General features: G+C 38.1%; 1 protein-coding gene and 1 long non-coding RNA gene across 2 annotated transcripts in view; one reads left to right on the forward strand and one right to left on the reverse strand.

Moving 5' to 3' along the window:
- The window catches only part of LOC127560230 (uncharacterized), a 39151-nt gene extending 30253 nt beyond the window's left edge, over positions 1-8898 (reverse strand). The window contains exon 1 of the long non-coding RNA XR_007953286.1: positions 8018-8898. This is a non-coding gene — a long non-coding RNA (uncharacterized LOC127560230). The remainder of the gene's footprint in view (positions 1-8017) is intronic.
- PLXDC1 (plexin domain containing 1) overlaps positions 1-17599 on the forward strand; it is a 106021-nt gene that overhangs the window by 70789 nt on the left and 17633 nt on the right. The window contains exons 8-9 of the mRNA XM_051994642.1: positions 3322-3417; positions 10222-10303. Of these exons, the coding sequence (XP_051850602.1) occupies positions 3322-3417; positions 10222-10303 (178 nt within the window). The remainder of the gene's footprint in view (positions 1-3321; positions 3418-10221; positions 10304-17599) is intronic.

The raw sequence follows: 17599 nt of genomic DNA on the forward strand, positions 1-17599 counted from the left end.
AATTACTTAATTTGTCTTGGTTTTTTCATCTGTAAAACAGGGATAATAATAATGTCTACCGCTAGGTACCCCTATGAGGTAGGATCAAATGAGATGATAATTATTAAGTACTTTATAAACCATAAAGTAGTATATATTATCATTCAATCATATATATGTATGCATGTATGTACAATATATTATGTTTATATACACATATGTATTTATATGTATGTACATATATACATGTTTGTTATTGTTTTCAATCATGTCCAATTCTTTGCATTCCTATTTGGGGTTTTGTTGGCAAAATACTGGAATGGTTTGTCATTTCCTTCTCTAGCTCCAAGCCCATTGTTTATCCACTATACCACCTAGAGTGAAACACTTTCTAGCAATTAGTTATCCCAAAATGGAATGGACTTTCTTGGAATGTGGTGGGTTCGCCCTCCACTGAGTCAGGGGATGACAAGATTGTTATCTAACATTATATTGTTAGATTGTTGGGGAAATCTTAGAGAGGATTAGTTAGGTAGGGGTCAGACTAGATGTTCTCTGAAGTCCCTTTCAAATCTGGAATTCTGTTTGTCATCCCTTTCAAATTCTGGGACAGAGTTTGGGTCAGGGCCTGAGGCTGAAGACCTCACCATTTAACCCTAGGACTCCAAGAAGGCAGAGCAAGTTGGAGACCAGGCAGGCCAAGGTATCATATGTGAGAGAGCAATTACCCAGCCTGCCTATTGAAAAACCACCAAATTCTTACAGCTCATTCTTGTCCCCTGCTTTGACTCCAGGTGGTCCTCTGCTCATTTGTCCTAGACAGACAAATACTTCTTTTGCCCTTATATATGGGAAGATTTCCATTTCTAGACGGTCCTTGACTGATCCCATGTTTCTCTCAATGTAATTTCCTGCCATTGATCTTTAGCGGAGTTCAATAAGGCAGAGGAGGATGTATACAAGGTTGGAGTGTCCCCTGAATAGCTGCCACAGTTCTAGAGCTGCGGAAAAGTGAAAATGGTATCTTACTGATGAAATGTATGCATGAATTACGCATGTATATATGTGTGTATGTGTGTAAGTATATATGTGCATATATGTATATGCATGGGTGTTTCAGTTGTGTCCATTTCTTTGTGACCCCATTGAGAGTTTTCTTGGCAAAGATACTGGAGTGGTTGGCCATTTCTTCCTCCAGTTCATTTTACAGATGAGAAAGCTGAAACAAACAGGATTAAGGGACTTGCCCAAGGTCACACAGCTAATAAGTGTTTGAAATCAGATTTGAATTAAGGAAGAATTTTCCTCACTTCAGGCCAGCATTTGATTCATTGTGCCACTTAGCTGCTCCATGTGTGTATATTCATACATACATATATGCAAATATATGTATATATTTCTGGTGGGAAAGTCTAGGACTAACAGTGTTGTAAAACTATACTAGGGTTTCTGGGATACCCTTTATTATGTTTATCTGGGTTTTCTCCTCCTAATAAACCAAGGAATCTTAACCAGAGGTCCGTTAACCTAAAAAAAAAAAAAAAAAAAACTGTTGTGATAATTGTATTTCAGTATAATTGGTTTCTTTTGTGATTTTATTTTTTGAATTTTGAATTTTAAAACATTCTTATTAGAAATCTATCCATCTTATTCAAGATTCAATTTTTATTGACTATTCAGTCAATAAAAATTTATTAAGCATTACTATGTTCCAGGCACTGTGCTAAATGCTACAGAAAAAAAGGCAAAAGATAGTCCTTGTTCTCCAGGAATTTATAGTCTAAAAGAGGAAATGACAAGCAAGCAAATAGGTACAAACAAGTTATATGCAGGATAAATAGGAAATATTTAAAAGAGGGGGCATTCAAATTAAGATGGTTGCAAAAGGCTTCCGGTTGAAGATGGAATTTTAGTTGAGATCAAGGAAACAAATAGGCAGAGATGAAGAGAGAAAAGCATTTCATACATGAGGAATAGCCAGAATAAACTCCTGGAACCAAGGAATAGAATATCTTGTTCATGGAACAGCCAGGACTGGGTTGAAGACTTCACAGGCTGACAAAGGGATTCAGAGAACAAAACAAAGTTAAGAACCTTTGCACTTGTGATATCATTTGACACCTACCAGATTGGCTAAAATGATGGAAGGGAAAAATTACAAATATTGAAAAGGATATGGAAAAATTGAAACCCCTAATTCATTGTTGGGATTGTAAAATGATGCAATTATTTTGGAGAGCAATTTGGAATTATGCCCAAAGAGTTATTAAACTACTTAATATCCTTTGACTCAGCAATACCACTACTTTGTCTATTAGCAAAGATGATTAGGAAAAAGGAAAAGATCTATATGTTCTAAAATGTTTACAGCAGCTTTCTTTTTGGTGGCAAAGAACTGGAAATTGCAGAGATGCCCATCAGTTGGGGAATGGCTGAACAAGTTGTAGTATATGGTTGTGATGGAATACTACTGTGCTATAAAAAATAATGGACTCAATGATTTAGAAGATTGTGGAAAGACTTGCACAAAATAATGAAGAACAAATTGAGCAGAACCAAGAGAATATTGTATAACATTATATAATATCCAATTACAGCAATATTGTTTTAAGAATGACTTTGAGTGAATAAGTTATTTTATCTATTACAAACACCCGAATCAACTACAAAGGGCATATGAGGAAAGATACTATCTACATCCAGAGAAAGAACTGATAAATTGAAATATGTATAGAATAATTTTACAGATATATACCTATCTGTGCCTAATGGTAGCCATCTCTAGGACAGGAGAGGGAAGGTGGAAAATATGTGATAATTTTGTTGTATATTTGAAAAGAATAGCAGGTTGTACATAATAAATTTGCAATTTCATGTACAATAATCTTTTTTATTGTACTATGTTATGGGAATGGTTGTTTTATTCCATAAAAATTTTTAAAGAACATCTGTAGTAGACTATGAGCTTCATAAGAATCAGAAATGTGTTATTGAAACTTTGTATCTCTCCCCGCTCCTAGGCTGATGTTTGTTGAATACATTTTTAAAAGGTACAAATTATGTAGCCTACCTATTGCTGTGGGCATAGTATATCTTTATTTGACCATAGAAGCATAGAAAGAGTTTGAAGAGACCTTAAAAATCAGTTTATGGAATCCTTTCATTTTATAAATAAGGAAACTGAGGCACAGAAATAAAGTACCAGAAGCAATGTGGTTATGCTGGTGACAGAAATGTGACTAGAAAGAGGGATGGTACTAGAATGAAGAGAATTTGCACACTATTAGAAACTTCTTCCTCTACAGTTGGGTCCTGCACTGATCAATCCTGTGTTTGTTTCAGAATCTCGTCGCAGGACAATTTATGAATATCACCGAGTTGAATTGGATACCAGCAAGGTCACCAGCACATCAGCTGTAGAGTTTACCCCACTGCCAAGTGAGTAAAAATTTTGCCAGGATTTGTGCCATCGCCAAGTTCAGTACCATAGGACATTTCTGTTGGAATAAGATATGGAATCCTGTGGAAGTGCTTTTGAGAACTCTGGGGCTGAGCAACCAAAGTTGGGAATCCAGGAAGACAACTGAGCCATAACATCCCTTTACTTTGGGGAGATATAATTTGGGAGTTCATGAGTAAGAAGGAAAAACTGAGAATCATTCTCAAAGCATAGACAAACTCTGGGCCAATGGACTTTTCTTCCGCCGTGCCTCCCCCCCCCCCCTTCTCAGTTTTCTTTGAACTTCTGCTAAATGGTATTATCACAAAGAGTTACAATTTGTAATAGCCTGGTCCCTTTTCAAACAAGACCAAACTGTGGGATGGTTAGTCATGGCAAAGTCAGGACTGAAGCTGGAAGAAAGGAAGGAAAAGCATCATTCCTATTTGGAAATGGCTTTTAATTTCATCATAATTCTGAATGGATAGAAAATACTTGTGAATACTCACAACAGTTTCTCCTCATCTCTTTAACCTCTATTCTGCCTCATTTTTTTTTTACCTCTTCTCTTAAATGCCTCTTTTTCTAGTCTTTCCCTTCCTTTTCTCTCTTCTCTTCTTTCTTCTCTAAAAAGAGAATTATGACTAACATAGGGTAACAAGGTCTTTGCCTCAGGATGCCAAAGCTTAAAAAACACTGATAGTTCTTATGTTTCCCTGTAGAAGCATAGAAACAACTGAGCTTAGCATCTAGTTAGCAGGAACAATTAAATAATATAAGAATTTGATGCTTCCTGAGTAATTTCTCCCTCTGGATGCTGCACCCAAAAAAAGCTTCTCTCTTCTCCCCCTCAGTGTTACTATCTAATCAAGTTCCAGGAGTTTTGTCTTTTGAACTTCTTTTTGTCTTTGAACTTCTGCTAAATGGTATTATCACAAAGAGTTACAATTTGTAATAGCCTGGCCCCTTTTCAAACAAGACCAAACTGTGGGATGGTTAGTCATGGCAAAGTCAGGACTGAAGCTGGAAGAAAGGAAGGAAAAGCATCATTCCTATTTGGAAATGGCTTTTAATTTCATCATAATTCTGAATGGATAGAAAATACTTGTGAATACTCACAACAGTTTCTCCTCATCTCTTTAACCTCTATTCTGCCTCATTTTTTTTTAACTCTTCTCTTAAATGCCTCTTTTTCTAGTCTTTCCCTTCCTTTTCTCTCTTCTCTTCTTTCTTCTCTAAAAAGAGAATTATGACTAACATAGGGTAACAAGGTCTTTGCCTCAGGATGCCAAAGCTTAAAAAACACTGATAGTTCTTATGTTTCCCTGTAGAAGCATAGAAACAACTGAGCTTAGCATCTAGTTAGCAGGAACAATTAAATAATATAAGAATTTGATGCTTCCTGAGTAATTTCTCCCTCTGGATGCTGCACCCAAAAAAAGCTTCTCTCTTCCCCCCCTCAGTGTTACTATCTAATCAAGTTCCAGGAGTTTTGTCTCCCTAACACACAACTACATTTATCTTTTAAATTGGATTTGAAGGTGCTTTTCACATCATTTATTTTAGGCACTAGGCTCTACCTGGAAGGGTGGGGTTAGGAGAAGAGAAGGAAGAACAGGAAGAAAAGAGGGGGGGGGAATAGAGGAAAAGGAAGAAGAAGAGGGGAAAAAGGAGAAAAGGAAGGAAGAGAAGGAAAACAAAAAGGAGGACGAAAAAGGAAGAAAAAAGGGAAAAGGAAAAGAAGGAAAAAGAGGAGAAGGAAGAAAAGAAGGAAGAAGGAGAGGAAAAAGAGGGTGAGGGGAAGTGAAGGAGCAGGCAGAAGTGAAAGGGAAGAAAGAGGAATGGGAGGAGAAAGGAAAGAAAGGGGGGAAAGGAGAGGAAAGAGGAGGGGGAGAAGAAAGAAGAGAGAAAGATGGAGAGAAAGGAGGAGAAAAGAAGAATAGAAAAAAGGAGAAAAAGAGAAGGAAGAGTAAAAAGAGAAGAGAATGGGGAAAAGGAGGAGAGAATATTCCAACTTCATTTTGGTTCCAATCTCAAACCCTTCAGAAAGCATATGCTGACGCCCACTAGACTCAGAGCACATGTACCATCCTTCCTATAATGGTCCCTCTGTCTTGCAAAGTAGGACAAAACCACTAACAGGTGCATCAACTCCAGATCTGCTGAAAATGCTGACTTAATCAGGCTCCTGGCCAAAGGATTGCAGAAATCCAAAAAGACCTCCAAAACATTTCAGAACTGGGGATATATTAAGAAACAATCAAAACAAAAGAAAAAGAAGGAAAAGAAACATTCTGGTGCTGATAGAATCCCTGAGAAACAGGCCTGAGCTTCTAGGAGTGTGAATGCAGATACGGCATCAATTCATAGAATTTCTTTACTTTGGGGAAATGTGGTTTCAGAGTTTATGGGTAGAAAGAAAAAAGAGGGAGTCAGCCATCATCATACAAAGCCTATTCTTTCAAAAAAAATTTTTTTTGGGTGACAAGGCCTATTTTTTTCAAAGAAAAAAAAAAAAGCAGCAATTGGTAGCAAGGCATAGATAGATGTGCAAGACTAATTTCCATACCTAAGTACTAAGGAATAAATCAAACTCCCCTGAGAAGTATATTTCTGGGACATTCTCTCTGTACATTTAAATCATCCCCTTTCCCAGTGAATTAAGTGAGCTTTTAACAGCAAACAAGATACCTGAAACCCATAGCAGAAATAAAGATCAGTTGATTTTATTAAAACCATGTGATGCTTTTATTATTATAGGAATATATATTTAGAGCTGAAAGAGATTTTAGAAGTCAGCAAATCCAACTCACCTAATTTTAACTGATGAGGAACCAAGGCCCATTGAGGTGATCCAGCTGGCCCAAGTTAAACAGATAGTAAGCAGAAATCAAGAATGTACTCTCATTCCAAAGTCAGTGATCTTTTCCATTACTGAATGAGATAACATGCAAAGTATTATGTATAGGGTAGCTTCTATTATTATTTTATGTATAATTTGACCACAGAGTTGCAACCTATGTATAATGTAGCCCTGCCTTCTTCCATAGTTTCTCTCCCCACTTGCATCCAGCTTAAAGGAGACAGTAGGAAGGCTGACCATCCCCTTCTCCTGCTCCATACTCTCCACCTTGCTGAGAGGAAAAAAGCATCAGCATTAATTAACCAAGGTTCAACATTCTCTTCTGCTCCCTACTCTTTGTCTAGTCTACAAGAAATCAGTGGTGGTGCTGACAAACATCTATAATGTTTGAACTGTTCTCTCTCCCTGAACCATCCCACAGAGGGCCAGCTAGGTGACCAAGACCCAGAAAGCCCTCTTTCTGTTCTGTAATACTCCTTCCCACATATCACCTTGCTCACCCTTGCTCAGTCCACAGGAACCATCTGATTAAAGCCCAGGGCTTTTAATCTTTGACCTGTAACATTCTCTATGAACCCTATGAACAATCCAATTCATGTTACACTTCCAGTTAAGATGATAATGTGAAAGGTTGTAGAGGAGCCAAGATCTTCCCTGAGAGAAATGATTATGTCTTTCTTAATATTAATAACTAATTATTGCATCAAGACTAATTTTTTTCCCCCTTTTCTACTTTCTCTCCGGAAATCAACCAATGTGGGAAATCTTTTTTTTTTTCCAAAGACTTACCCAGATAAGATGGCTGAGATCTAATGAAAGATAGTAAAAGAAATTCTAAGTTTAAGCTAAGGATGGACTCTGGCTCATTGCATTTACTCAGATTGGTCTGGAAAATGTGAATTCTCCCTTTTGTCAGACAGGTGATATGGAAATTAATGAGTATCTTTGACCAAAATTTAGGTGATCCAAGTCACATACTCTCATGACCCTCACTGTAATAGAGCCCAGCTCTCATTATAACAAAATTCTCATTTTTCATTAATTTTTAACCAATTAGAATTAACATCTTCAGGAACACTTGTTCTTCCAAGGACATATAAACTATTAGCCACCACGAGGGAAGAAATTATATCCCTCTAGCTTTTTAAATGCTACATCCTTATTCCCAAGCAAATATACCAAAAGAAATAGGTTTTTTTTTTTAAATCCAAAGCATTCCTCTGAAATGGCACAAAAGATAATCAGAAATCAATGGAGACTGGGAGAGAGATTACACTGGACAATTCCATATTAGCATTAGTCAGTGTAGACCTGAAGCTTTTGAGTAATGGGAGAAAGGCCCTATTGGGAAGAGAAGAGAAGAAAGTAGACACAAAAACAATGGATACTATGGGTTAAGAGAATTTCAAGTGATAAAAATAGATGAAGAGTGATTCTACACACAATAGGTACAAGCAGAATCTCAGAGGAAAAAAAAAAGCAGAGGGAGTATGTAACTTTAACTACAGGAATGGCTAAAAGCAATGAAGAAAGAGATTAAAAATTAAATTAATGGGGGAAAAAACTTACCCAAGTGCTGAACTCCTTGAAAAAAAAAATAGAATGGAGCATTCAGAATTCAATGACTTCATGAAATAATAAAAACATTAAAACCAAGTGAAAGGATTGGAAAAACAGAAGAAAATAAAAGCTATCTATGATCAAAAATGTGTGGGATGGATGCTAGATCCCCTTACCCCAAATGACTACTCAGAGGTATCTTCAGATACAAATGGAAGCATTTATTCAGTTCTTGCAAGGAGAGGTCCAAACACACCAGCTGAGCAGACACAGAGCCTTTCAGCTCCCATTTCCCAGCATGGTGTGCCTGGCTTCCTGAGCCTGAAATAATGAATTGGTTAAATAGCAAAAGACTTGGGTTCATTGGATGGACTGAAAAGGAACTAACCATTGACCAATGGGCAGCAATACTGTCTACTTCCTGAAGCTTAGACCTAACTTCTGACTTTTACTGCCCTACAAACCTCTGAGAATAGGGATTATGTAACTTCTTGAAATTTAGGATTTGACCCATTCCATCGCAATAGACTTTTTGAGAAATCTTTACCTAGTTTTAATGAGGTCTAGATTTCAGGGTTCCCGGTTAGGGAACCAAATGATGAGATTAGGGTTCCTGGTGAACAGGGAGTTAGATGATGAGGTTAGTGGCAGGTTCAGGGTTCAAGGAACCAAATAAAGAGGTAAGGCTCCCCTAAATCCCCTTAGATTTGGTGCATGGCAAGGAGTTGTGGGAACCCCCTTCTGGTGGCACAGAGGTCCTTAGTAAACCAATTTACAAACCCAAAAAGCTGGACTGGTAAAAAGAAATTTATTATTGGCATTGGGAAGTCAGCCTTTGCTATGCATGAATAGAAAGGCTGAATTCTTTGATGGCTAGGTCCTGATAGAGAAGTAAAGTTTCTAGTAGAGAAATCCCAACAGAGAGGTATAAAGTCTTGTTAGGGAAATAGGTGAGAAAGAGATAGAGAGGGGGTAACACTGAAAGAGAATATCATTTCAGAGGGCAGAGATTGCTGCTATTCCAGGGATGGCATATTAGGTCCTCTGCAAGGACTGAGCCCCAAGTAGGCTTATTAAAGCCTTGGCTACAAACAGATTCACTCTTGATGGGGGCTGGTTAGTGCAGCTTGAGCTGGAATTTGAATAGAATTGAATGAGTGTCTCTAGGTTTGATCTTTAATTCAATGGGAAACTTAATCAGTAGTGAGTGTTATCAATGGGGGTGGTGCCCATCTCTCAGGATAACAGAATGAAGCTGTTTATCCTGTTTCCCTCGGGTGGGGTCTTTTACGGAGGCCAGGATTAAGGAGAATCTGTCCTTCAAGGAGTTTTAGAGAGTTTCGTAGTTCCCCCTCCCCTTGTCATTTTCATTCAAAAATAACTCTCCTGGAAAATAGACTAAGAAAAAATAATTTAATTAACAGTAAGTGATTATTAATAATTAAGTTAATTTTAAATTAATTAATTGTCAGCCTCTCTAAAAATCATGATTAAACAAAAAAAAATCTAAACATATTTCAAGAAATCATTTTTTAAACTGTCCAAATCTATTAGAATCAGGTGGCAAAGTGAAAATAGAAACAATCTAATGATAACTCTCTCAAAGAAACCCTCAGTTGAAAACACCCAGAAATATAACAGTCAAAATCCAGAACTTTCAAGTCAAAGAAAACAGTACTGAAAACAGTCACAAAAGAAAGAGTTCCTCCTGCAAAACTGAATATTATCCTACAGGAATAGACAAATGCACCTTAAATAGAAAAAGAAAACTTGGAAAGATAATTGCTTTTAAATAACTGAAAGGATTAAGTGATGATGAAATTCTTAGCACATAAAAGGAAAAGAGGAAAGAGTCCTTTCAGTAATTGCCAAGGGGTAAGCTGCATATAAACACTGGAACTGGTTTTATTGTTGATTTTATTCTATTTTGTTGATCTTAAGAGAAGAAGAAAGGAGATGGAGAAATGGAATACAATAGGAAAGAAAAAGGAGAAAGGAGGGGAGTGATTGATTTACTTCACCTAATTAGGGTACCTACAAACATGGAGGAAGGAACATCTCATGAACCTTACTTTTATCTAATTCAAAGGAGAGTTAAACAGATATACAGAGAATTTAATATAGAAATATTTAAATACAACTTGAATTTGGTATAGAAATATAATAAACAGGAGGAGCATAAAAAGTTATTTAGAAGGAATAACAAACATATGAAAATAATGGGTCAGTTTCATGGCACTATGACCCCAGCTTTATTATTAAAGGCATTTTTTTCTTAAATAGCCCCAATTCTTGATAACTCTGTCTACCTGTGGGACTGTTTATCTGCCTTGGAAATTCCCATCCAAGGGGACTGATGTCTCTGCTTTCTCTCTTTCAGCCTGTTTGCAACACCAGAGCTGTGAAGTCTGCGTCTCCTCAGACTTGACCTTCAACTGCAGCTGGTGTCACGTCCTCCAGAGGTAGCGTGGACAGGTTGACCCTGATGTCTTCCTTGTGCAGGCAGTAGGGGTAAGGGGAGAGGAAAATGGTTTGCCCATCACCTCCTCCATGACCTTAACATTCCCCTGCCTGTTCCTTTTGTCCAGTTACTTGACATCATGGGGATGTGCATCTGACTGGATGTGGAGTGTGCCCTGATTCAAATCCGGATCAGCTCTTACTTCCCCACCTAAGAAATAAGTCACGTTATTCAGGAACCTGGAGCAGGATCTGAATCTGGGCTCCCATTGGTCTTCAAGAGAAGTCCCTAGAGTACCATGATTCACCAATGCCATGAAATAGATTGTCTGTGGATATGCCGTCCTTGGGACATCAGGGATACTATATCCAAAAATATGCCTTGGAAAGTTAAGAAGACAGTATACAGAGAGGAAACCAGAATAATTCTTTTCTCCAGACTAGACTGGGGAAGAAGAGAGTAGGAATGGATGTATTGGGGTAATGGTTGCTGAGAATGTTTACTTTTTTTTCTTTTTTATTGATATCTCTTGTTTTGACCTCACTTTTATTTCCCAATATATTCCTTTCCTTTACCCCAGCTAGGTGGCTAGAACACTAAGCTTGGAATCAGGTTCAGCTTTATCAGTTCAAATCTCCTCTAAGACTCTGACTAGCTATGTGATCCTGGGCAAGTCACTTAATGTTGTTTGCCTCAGTTTCCTCATTTATAAAATAAGCTGGAGAAGGAAATGGAAAATCACTTCAGTATCTTTGCCAAGAAAACCTAAAATGGGGTCACAATGAATGAGACATAACTTAAAGTGACTGAACAACTAACTCAGCCAGAGAGATTCCCTTTATGATAAAGAAGAAAAAAAGAAGAAAAAAAGACAGTTTAGCAAAACTAACCAATTCATCACTCAAGTCTGACAGTATGTGCTGTTATATTTCCATAGTCCCCCCCACCTCTCCAAAGAGAGGGAAGTCATCATTGAGAATATTTCTAGTGTTTATTTTATTACTTTTTTTGTTTCAATTAAATGATTTTGGCGGCTCTCAAAAAGTTAGTGAAAAAGTGCAGACTTTGGTTGGTTTGTTTTTGGAAACAGAAAATTTTGGGTTTCATTCAAGTTTGGGAATGAAAAGTCTTGAAATTAAACTCATTTTCCCATTCAAACCCAGTTCCTCATGGAGCAGATTGGGAATCCCTGCTCTGGTTTCCTGACTAGGAATTTACTTTGATAAGTAAAGGACAGGAGAAAAACACTCTTTTTTGGATAACTAACTCTTACAAGCCTGTAAAGCAATAGAAACTTTAAAAAAACCTTTAGGCAATCTTGAAAATTATAGTGTCACGGTTCCCATAAAGCTGTCATATCTTCAGTCACTATTTCCTTTCTTCCTTTCCAAAATCTTGATGCCTAATTAGAAACTGACTCCTATATAAACAACTCTCTTTGCACAATATTGACACTGTCCTTAGTCCAGAGGTGAAAAGCGGGGGGGAAGTTTGCAAGTTAGGATGCTTGCATTCCTTTCCCAATAGATGCACTTTTACTCTTCCTCATTAGACATCAGTTTGCCTGCCTGCCAAATGGGTTAGGGTCTAGTGGTTTGGGGAAAAGATTACAGTAACTTTAAAAAACAATAGATGAATAGTACCACATGTGGAAAAAACATGGATGAGTTATTATCTGCAACCACAGGGAGCACCCACACAGATGAGATCATAAATCCACCCAAGTATTCAAATTAACACTAGTACTTCTGGTGAGAGAGCTTATTGAATCTTTTCAGGGCTGCTTATCTCCTTTTGAAATCCACCTAATTCACCCACATCTCACCTGTGAGTCCAAAAAGCTATAGCATCTCTAGTGGCCATATCCCAGCACATCATTTCAGCAGATGGGTTAAATCCCATCCCTCAAATCCATCAGTGAGTCAGGGAGAATTAACGCCAAAGTTCATAAAGACTTCCCCCCATCAGAATGGGTGGATGAGAATAATTTGTTCCAATGAGTTGGTCAGGCGTTACAGATGCCAAGGTCATCCCTTGCATCCCAAACCATCACCAGTCATTTTGACTTTTGTCCTGCCATTAACCTCAATGATTCTGGAAGAGAAAAGGAGGCTGATGACTTTGTGCAATTCTGTCTCACCTAAATCCAATCCATACGTAAGTCAGGACATCATCCACAATACCACTGGTCCTCTTCAAAAACAAAGGACTAAAACTAGCTAACATATCTTTAAAAATGAGAAAACTGTTGAGCTTCTATCTATAAGCATAGGAAAGCTAGGATGTGCAGTGGGTAGAAAGCTGGGACTGGAGTTGCAAAGATCTGAATTCAAATATGGCTTCAGACACCTACTAGCTATGTGACTTGGGCAAGTAGGGCTAAAGCCAACAGAGTGTCCAAACTAAGTCCAGCACCCCCACGCTTCTGTGCCCATCATTCTTGGATTTAGTCCATGGATGCTGCCCTTCCAGCTTGGGTGAGATGAGGGTCCCAGTCTTCTCCCTTAGAGACTCCTCCAAAAAAAAAGTATAGGATTCTCTGAGGGGAATATGAGGAGGAAGTGGGTCCCAGGTGTGGGGACAACCACATTGTACTGAGGCAGGTGATGGAATATGATATATGGGGAATAGCTATAATATCAGTATTTATTGTACTGTATATTCCTTCTGCGGAATTGTAGTCAAGTCTTCCAGCCCTGATTTCTTCACATTATTTCACTTAAGTTTTCCATAATTTTTAACATTCTTTACATTTGTTTTTTCTAATTGTGTTGTAGCATTCCATTCTGTTGACATATGGCAATACATTAAGGCATTTTTCCTACTATTGAGCAATTGTTTCTAATTTGGGGTGTTTTGTTTTCTTTTTCAATTAAAAATAATGGTGTCATAAGTATATTTGAAGAAATCCCTTTATTCTCTCTTCCTGCCCTCTGTCCCCTTGCTTTTGATAAATATTCCTATAGTACAGTCCTATAACAGAATGACTAGATCAAAGAATACAATCATTTTTACTCCTCAAAGGCAAGGATAACATTTTGTAAAGTATCATACTGTTACTTGAAGGCAAATAAATGTTGAACTGGGACATCTTGGATGGAAGAGGATAGTGACAGATTTATACAGTATTATAAAAGCAAAATGCTTATTTACACAGAACATATATTTCTATTTCACATATAGGTCTGATCCCAGACTAAGACTTGAGAAAGGGAGAAGGGAGAGGTAAGGGGGAGTGAGTGAGGAAGAGAAGGAAAAGAGAAAGGGCCCAGAGAACACAATGGTTTAATGAGGTTTGGGTCAGTCTCAACTTTGAGAGAAATTCATCAAGACACAGTTGGGGAAAGGGTTATCCAAAGCCTATATTTTCAACTAGAGTACTATACAATATAATTACAGAATAATTCACTCAGAAGAAATGCAAGAATATAACTTTACTATTAAGTGGGAAAATATATTGACACCATACTTTCTCTTGGAACATCTCCTTGAGTTCTCATACCCCCTCTTGTGACTACTTTCAAGTCTATAACTTTTAATAATATGTAGGAAATCCTCTTATCTAGAAACCAAGGGAGGGGCAGGTAGGTAGCACAGTGGATAGGGCACAAGTCTAGAGTCAGGAGGACCAGCTCAAACACTTATTAGCTGTGTGACCCTGGAAAAGAAAGAACCAAGGGAAAGACAAAGCAGCTGGAATGGGTGAGAGATTCAACATGGTCTCCCCTAACATCTATTTGTTAGAATATCCCATGGAATCACTCTAATGGTTTCTCTTTTTTCTCCCCGTCTCATCCCCCTCTTATCTCCCCCTCTCATCTATTTCAGATTCCAAGCTCTTTCCCCTTTCTTTTTTTTTTTTTTCTTTTCTCCCTTTCAATATGGGAATCATGGGTTCATGGTTTTAAAAGGAAAAAGTCATCTGATTCATTTTACACATTTTACAGATGAGAAAAGTGGGGATATGAAGGGTCTTTCCCAAGTGACATATGTAAAATACAAACACAGGTGCTCCAACTCTAAATCTGTTATTTTCTCTACCATGCTGTGGCGACAGACAGAGGTATCTGATTTCAGCTAGTTCAGTAACTATGTGAGATATTTTCCTTTTATCCCTATCACTTGTTCTTCCACTTTGGGTCAGTGTGATATACTAATGTCAGAAGGCCAAAATGGCAAGTTTGGTCCTTGTCAGAGCACAGATAGCTTTACGCAGAGGAAGAATCCCAGCTCTTCAAACACTGACAATGGACAAAACTGACTAGCCATCCCAAAACTGTGTACCGTTAGTCATAGGATGGACCAGCATAGCGCAGTAGAGAGAACACCGAGCAAGAATCAGGAGCAGAGCCAGAACTATAAAGGGATAACTAGGACTTTGTCCTATGGTTTAACATATAGAGAGCTCTGTCCTTTGGCAACAAAGAAACAACAGAGCTTAGCACCTAAAATAATTAGTCAGAATAGGAAACCACAAGATAGTGAGCTGGGGTGAAATTTCTTTTCAATCAGGTGCCTTCAACTGGATTGCCTCAGGTGCAAAAATTCACATGTACAGCTCCAAACAGGGCCTAGGGTTGCAGCTTTAGTTTCATCACAAACTGGCTGTGTAACCTTGGATTGACTTCATTTTTTCTGTAAAATGAGGAGGTTTGACAGTATCACTTCTAAAGGTCCTTCCAACAGTGATAGAAGGGGCTCTGACCTGAAGGGATTGTAAGAATGTCTTAAAAAGCCATTGCTACTGAAAAAAGCATCTCAAAGCAAGCAAACATCCCAGTGATGTTGAGCCAGCATCAGACAGCAAAGTCATAATACTCCTCTTGAGAGAGAACATCTTGGAGCTCTGTACAGCAGAGTTTATGTGGAGTTTTCTTCCTTAGTTCTCTTTCATTTTTCTTGTTATTTTTCCCTGCACAGATGTTGTTGGACCCAAACACAGACTTGTGGATTTCCCTGGCATCAAAGACTAGAGAACAGAAATTTTAAACATGATGATTTTGAGAATTTTTTTTCTCATTTAGCCCCATCTTCTTCTTTACTTTTCCATCTTCCGCATAGGAAATTGGTACCTTCCAGCACAGCTGGACTAAGGAATGGTCTCTATGGGGACCTCTGACTTCCAGCTTTTTTATTCTTCCCAGCAGGAATTTTATTTCTGATCATTAATGGCAAAGAATTGGGGAGAAGTGTGAGCTAATCCCCCTGAGTTACTAATAAGTGATGGCACATTCCCTCTTTTTGGCAGGATTGTTCTTAGTATGGGGAAGGTATGAAGAACTCACCAAGTTCCTGCAGCCTTCTTGGGATTCTGCCTCCAAAGAAAAGTAAAGCGTGTGGCCATTTTTACAATCTTTCAGTGATTTCATTTTTCTGGTTGTCTCTTCAGATTTGAGTTCATGAGGCTCATTTGTGAACTTGAATTTCCCAGAACTGTAACTAGGGCAGGTCAACTGGGACTTTGTCCCAGGGTGCTGAATTTAGCGGGTTGCACATTTATTACTTTAGTAATGGGGAAACAGTTGAGTTTAGAGCCAAATTCACAAGAATGCTAGTTAAAATGGAAAGCTATCAAATAATCTGCCAAAGAAAGTTAAAATCTCCCCTTGCACCTGCTGCCTCCCCCACCCACCTTGTATGCTTGCATACATACTTCATGCTGTTTGCCATGGGCATGGTTTGTCATTCTTACCCTAAGTGCAAAAATACCTAGTTACAGCTCTGAAATTACTTATCCATGAATAGCTGCTCTTGATGGAAATTGTAAACAGATATCCCCAGGGAAGCAATCTCATATTTTGTATTTAACCTACACAGTGCTTCAGTGAACCAGAGGGGGGAGAGACCATTTACCTTGAGTTATAGCCCTGAGCTGGGTTTGAAAGGTATAAAATGCAGTCCTGGGCACAGAGTCCCAATATCTTTGTTTTCTCGCTTTCAAATCTTACTTGAATTTAAAGCTTTCTGGGGAACTCATACCTTGGTGTGGATTTCCAGCATTTCTCGGCAGCCTGCTATCTTGTCTCAACTGATTCTTCAATGACACTAGACAAAAGCTGGTCTGGGCAATCAGCTCCAACCCACTCCAGTACCCATTACCAGTGGGGCCAAGCCCACACATTGGATCCCTTAGGATAAAGGAAATTTTATTCCTTTTGCACCACTCCTTCTTCTTCCCTATGACTACAGCTTAAGCTTCCCTCCCAGTCCGGTTCTTTCCAGATATGCCATTGGTCACCAGTATGCCTAAGAAAAAGAATGTGGATAGTTCATATAGCCCACTCCCATACTCAGAAAAAGAACTCAAAAGGTACCATCCATTGCCAGTGGAAGAAATATTTTCTAGTAGCATTTAGTTAGTAGTTTAACGTTCACAATACACTTTTACATGAATTATTTCACAACAATTCTGGGAGGTCAGTGCTATTATTAACTCTTATCTTACAGATGAGGAAATGGAGGCTGAGAGAGATTAAGTGACTTTCCCAATATCACAGAGAGACAGAGAAAGACATAGATAGAAACAGAATTGGATATGGACATATTTATGTATCTTTCTATTTATTCTTAAACTTAGACTATAGCATCTCTTAAGTAGTTCAACTTAAATTAGCAATAAATTTGCTTCTCCCCTAAATTGACCAACAAGGGTAAAGCATCCAAGTTAGATCCTCTGTGAAGGATTGCTAGTCACTCATAGGATCAAATTTATAAATCTAAGATGGGATTTAGAGACCATCAAGTCTAAGTCCCTCATTTTACAGATGAGGAAACTGAGGAACAGAGAAATTAAGTGACTTGTCCAGAGTGATATAGCTAGTAAGGTATCTGTGGTGGGATTTGAAGCCAAGTGTTCTTACCACTAAATCCAATTCCCTTGCCATTATGCCATCTGCCTTTCAAAGAACCTGCCTGTCTCAGTCTCCAGCTCAGTTCTTTCAGGTTATAGATCTAACATACTCATGGCAATGCACTTCAGTTAAGCTTCAGGCCCCAGAATCTGGGTCTGCTGATTATTTAAGTGCCCTGAGAAGCTCCCTCACTGCTCTACTTACATCTTTCAACAAAGTAAAAGCCTTTGGTCTTTTAATTAATAAATACATCTTCTGCAAATAGATAAATATTTATTTAAACAAAAAATAAATGAATGGATAAGTGAATAAATAGGAACATAAGTATTCATCTATTCACTTACTTATATTTATTATTATAATTTATTCACTACTTTTTCATATTACTATTATTCCCAATGAGTCCTGCCACCTGCGAACAACAACTTTATCTGTAGTAGAACTTT

Source organism: Antechinus flavipes, chromosome 4, assembly GCF_016432865.1.
Source record: "Antechinus flavipes isolate AdamAnt ecotype Samford, QLD, Australia chromosome 4, AdamAnt_v2, whole genome shotgun sequence".
NCBI lineage: Eukaryota > Metazoa > Chordata > Mammalia > Dasyuromorphia > Dasyuridae > Antechinus > Antechinus flavipes.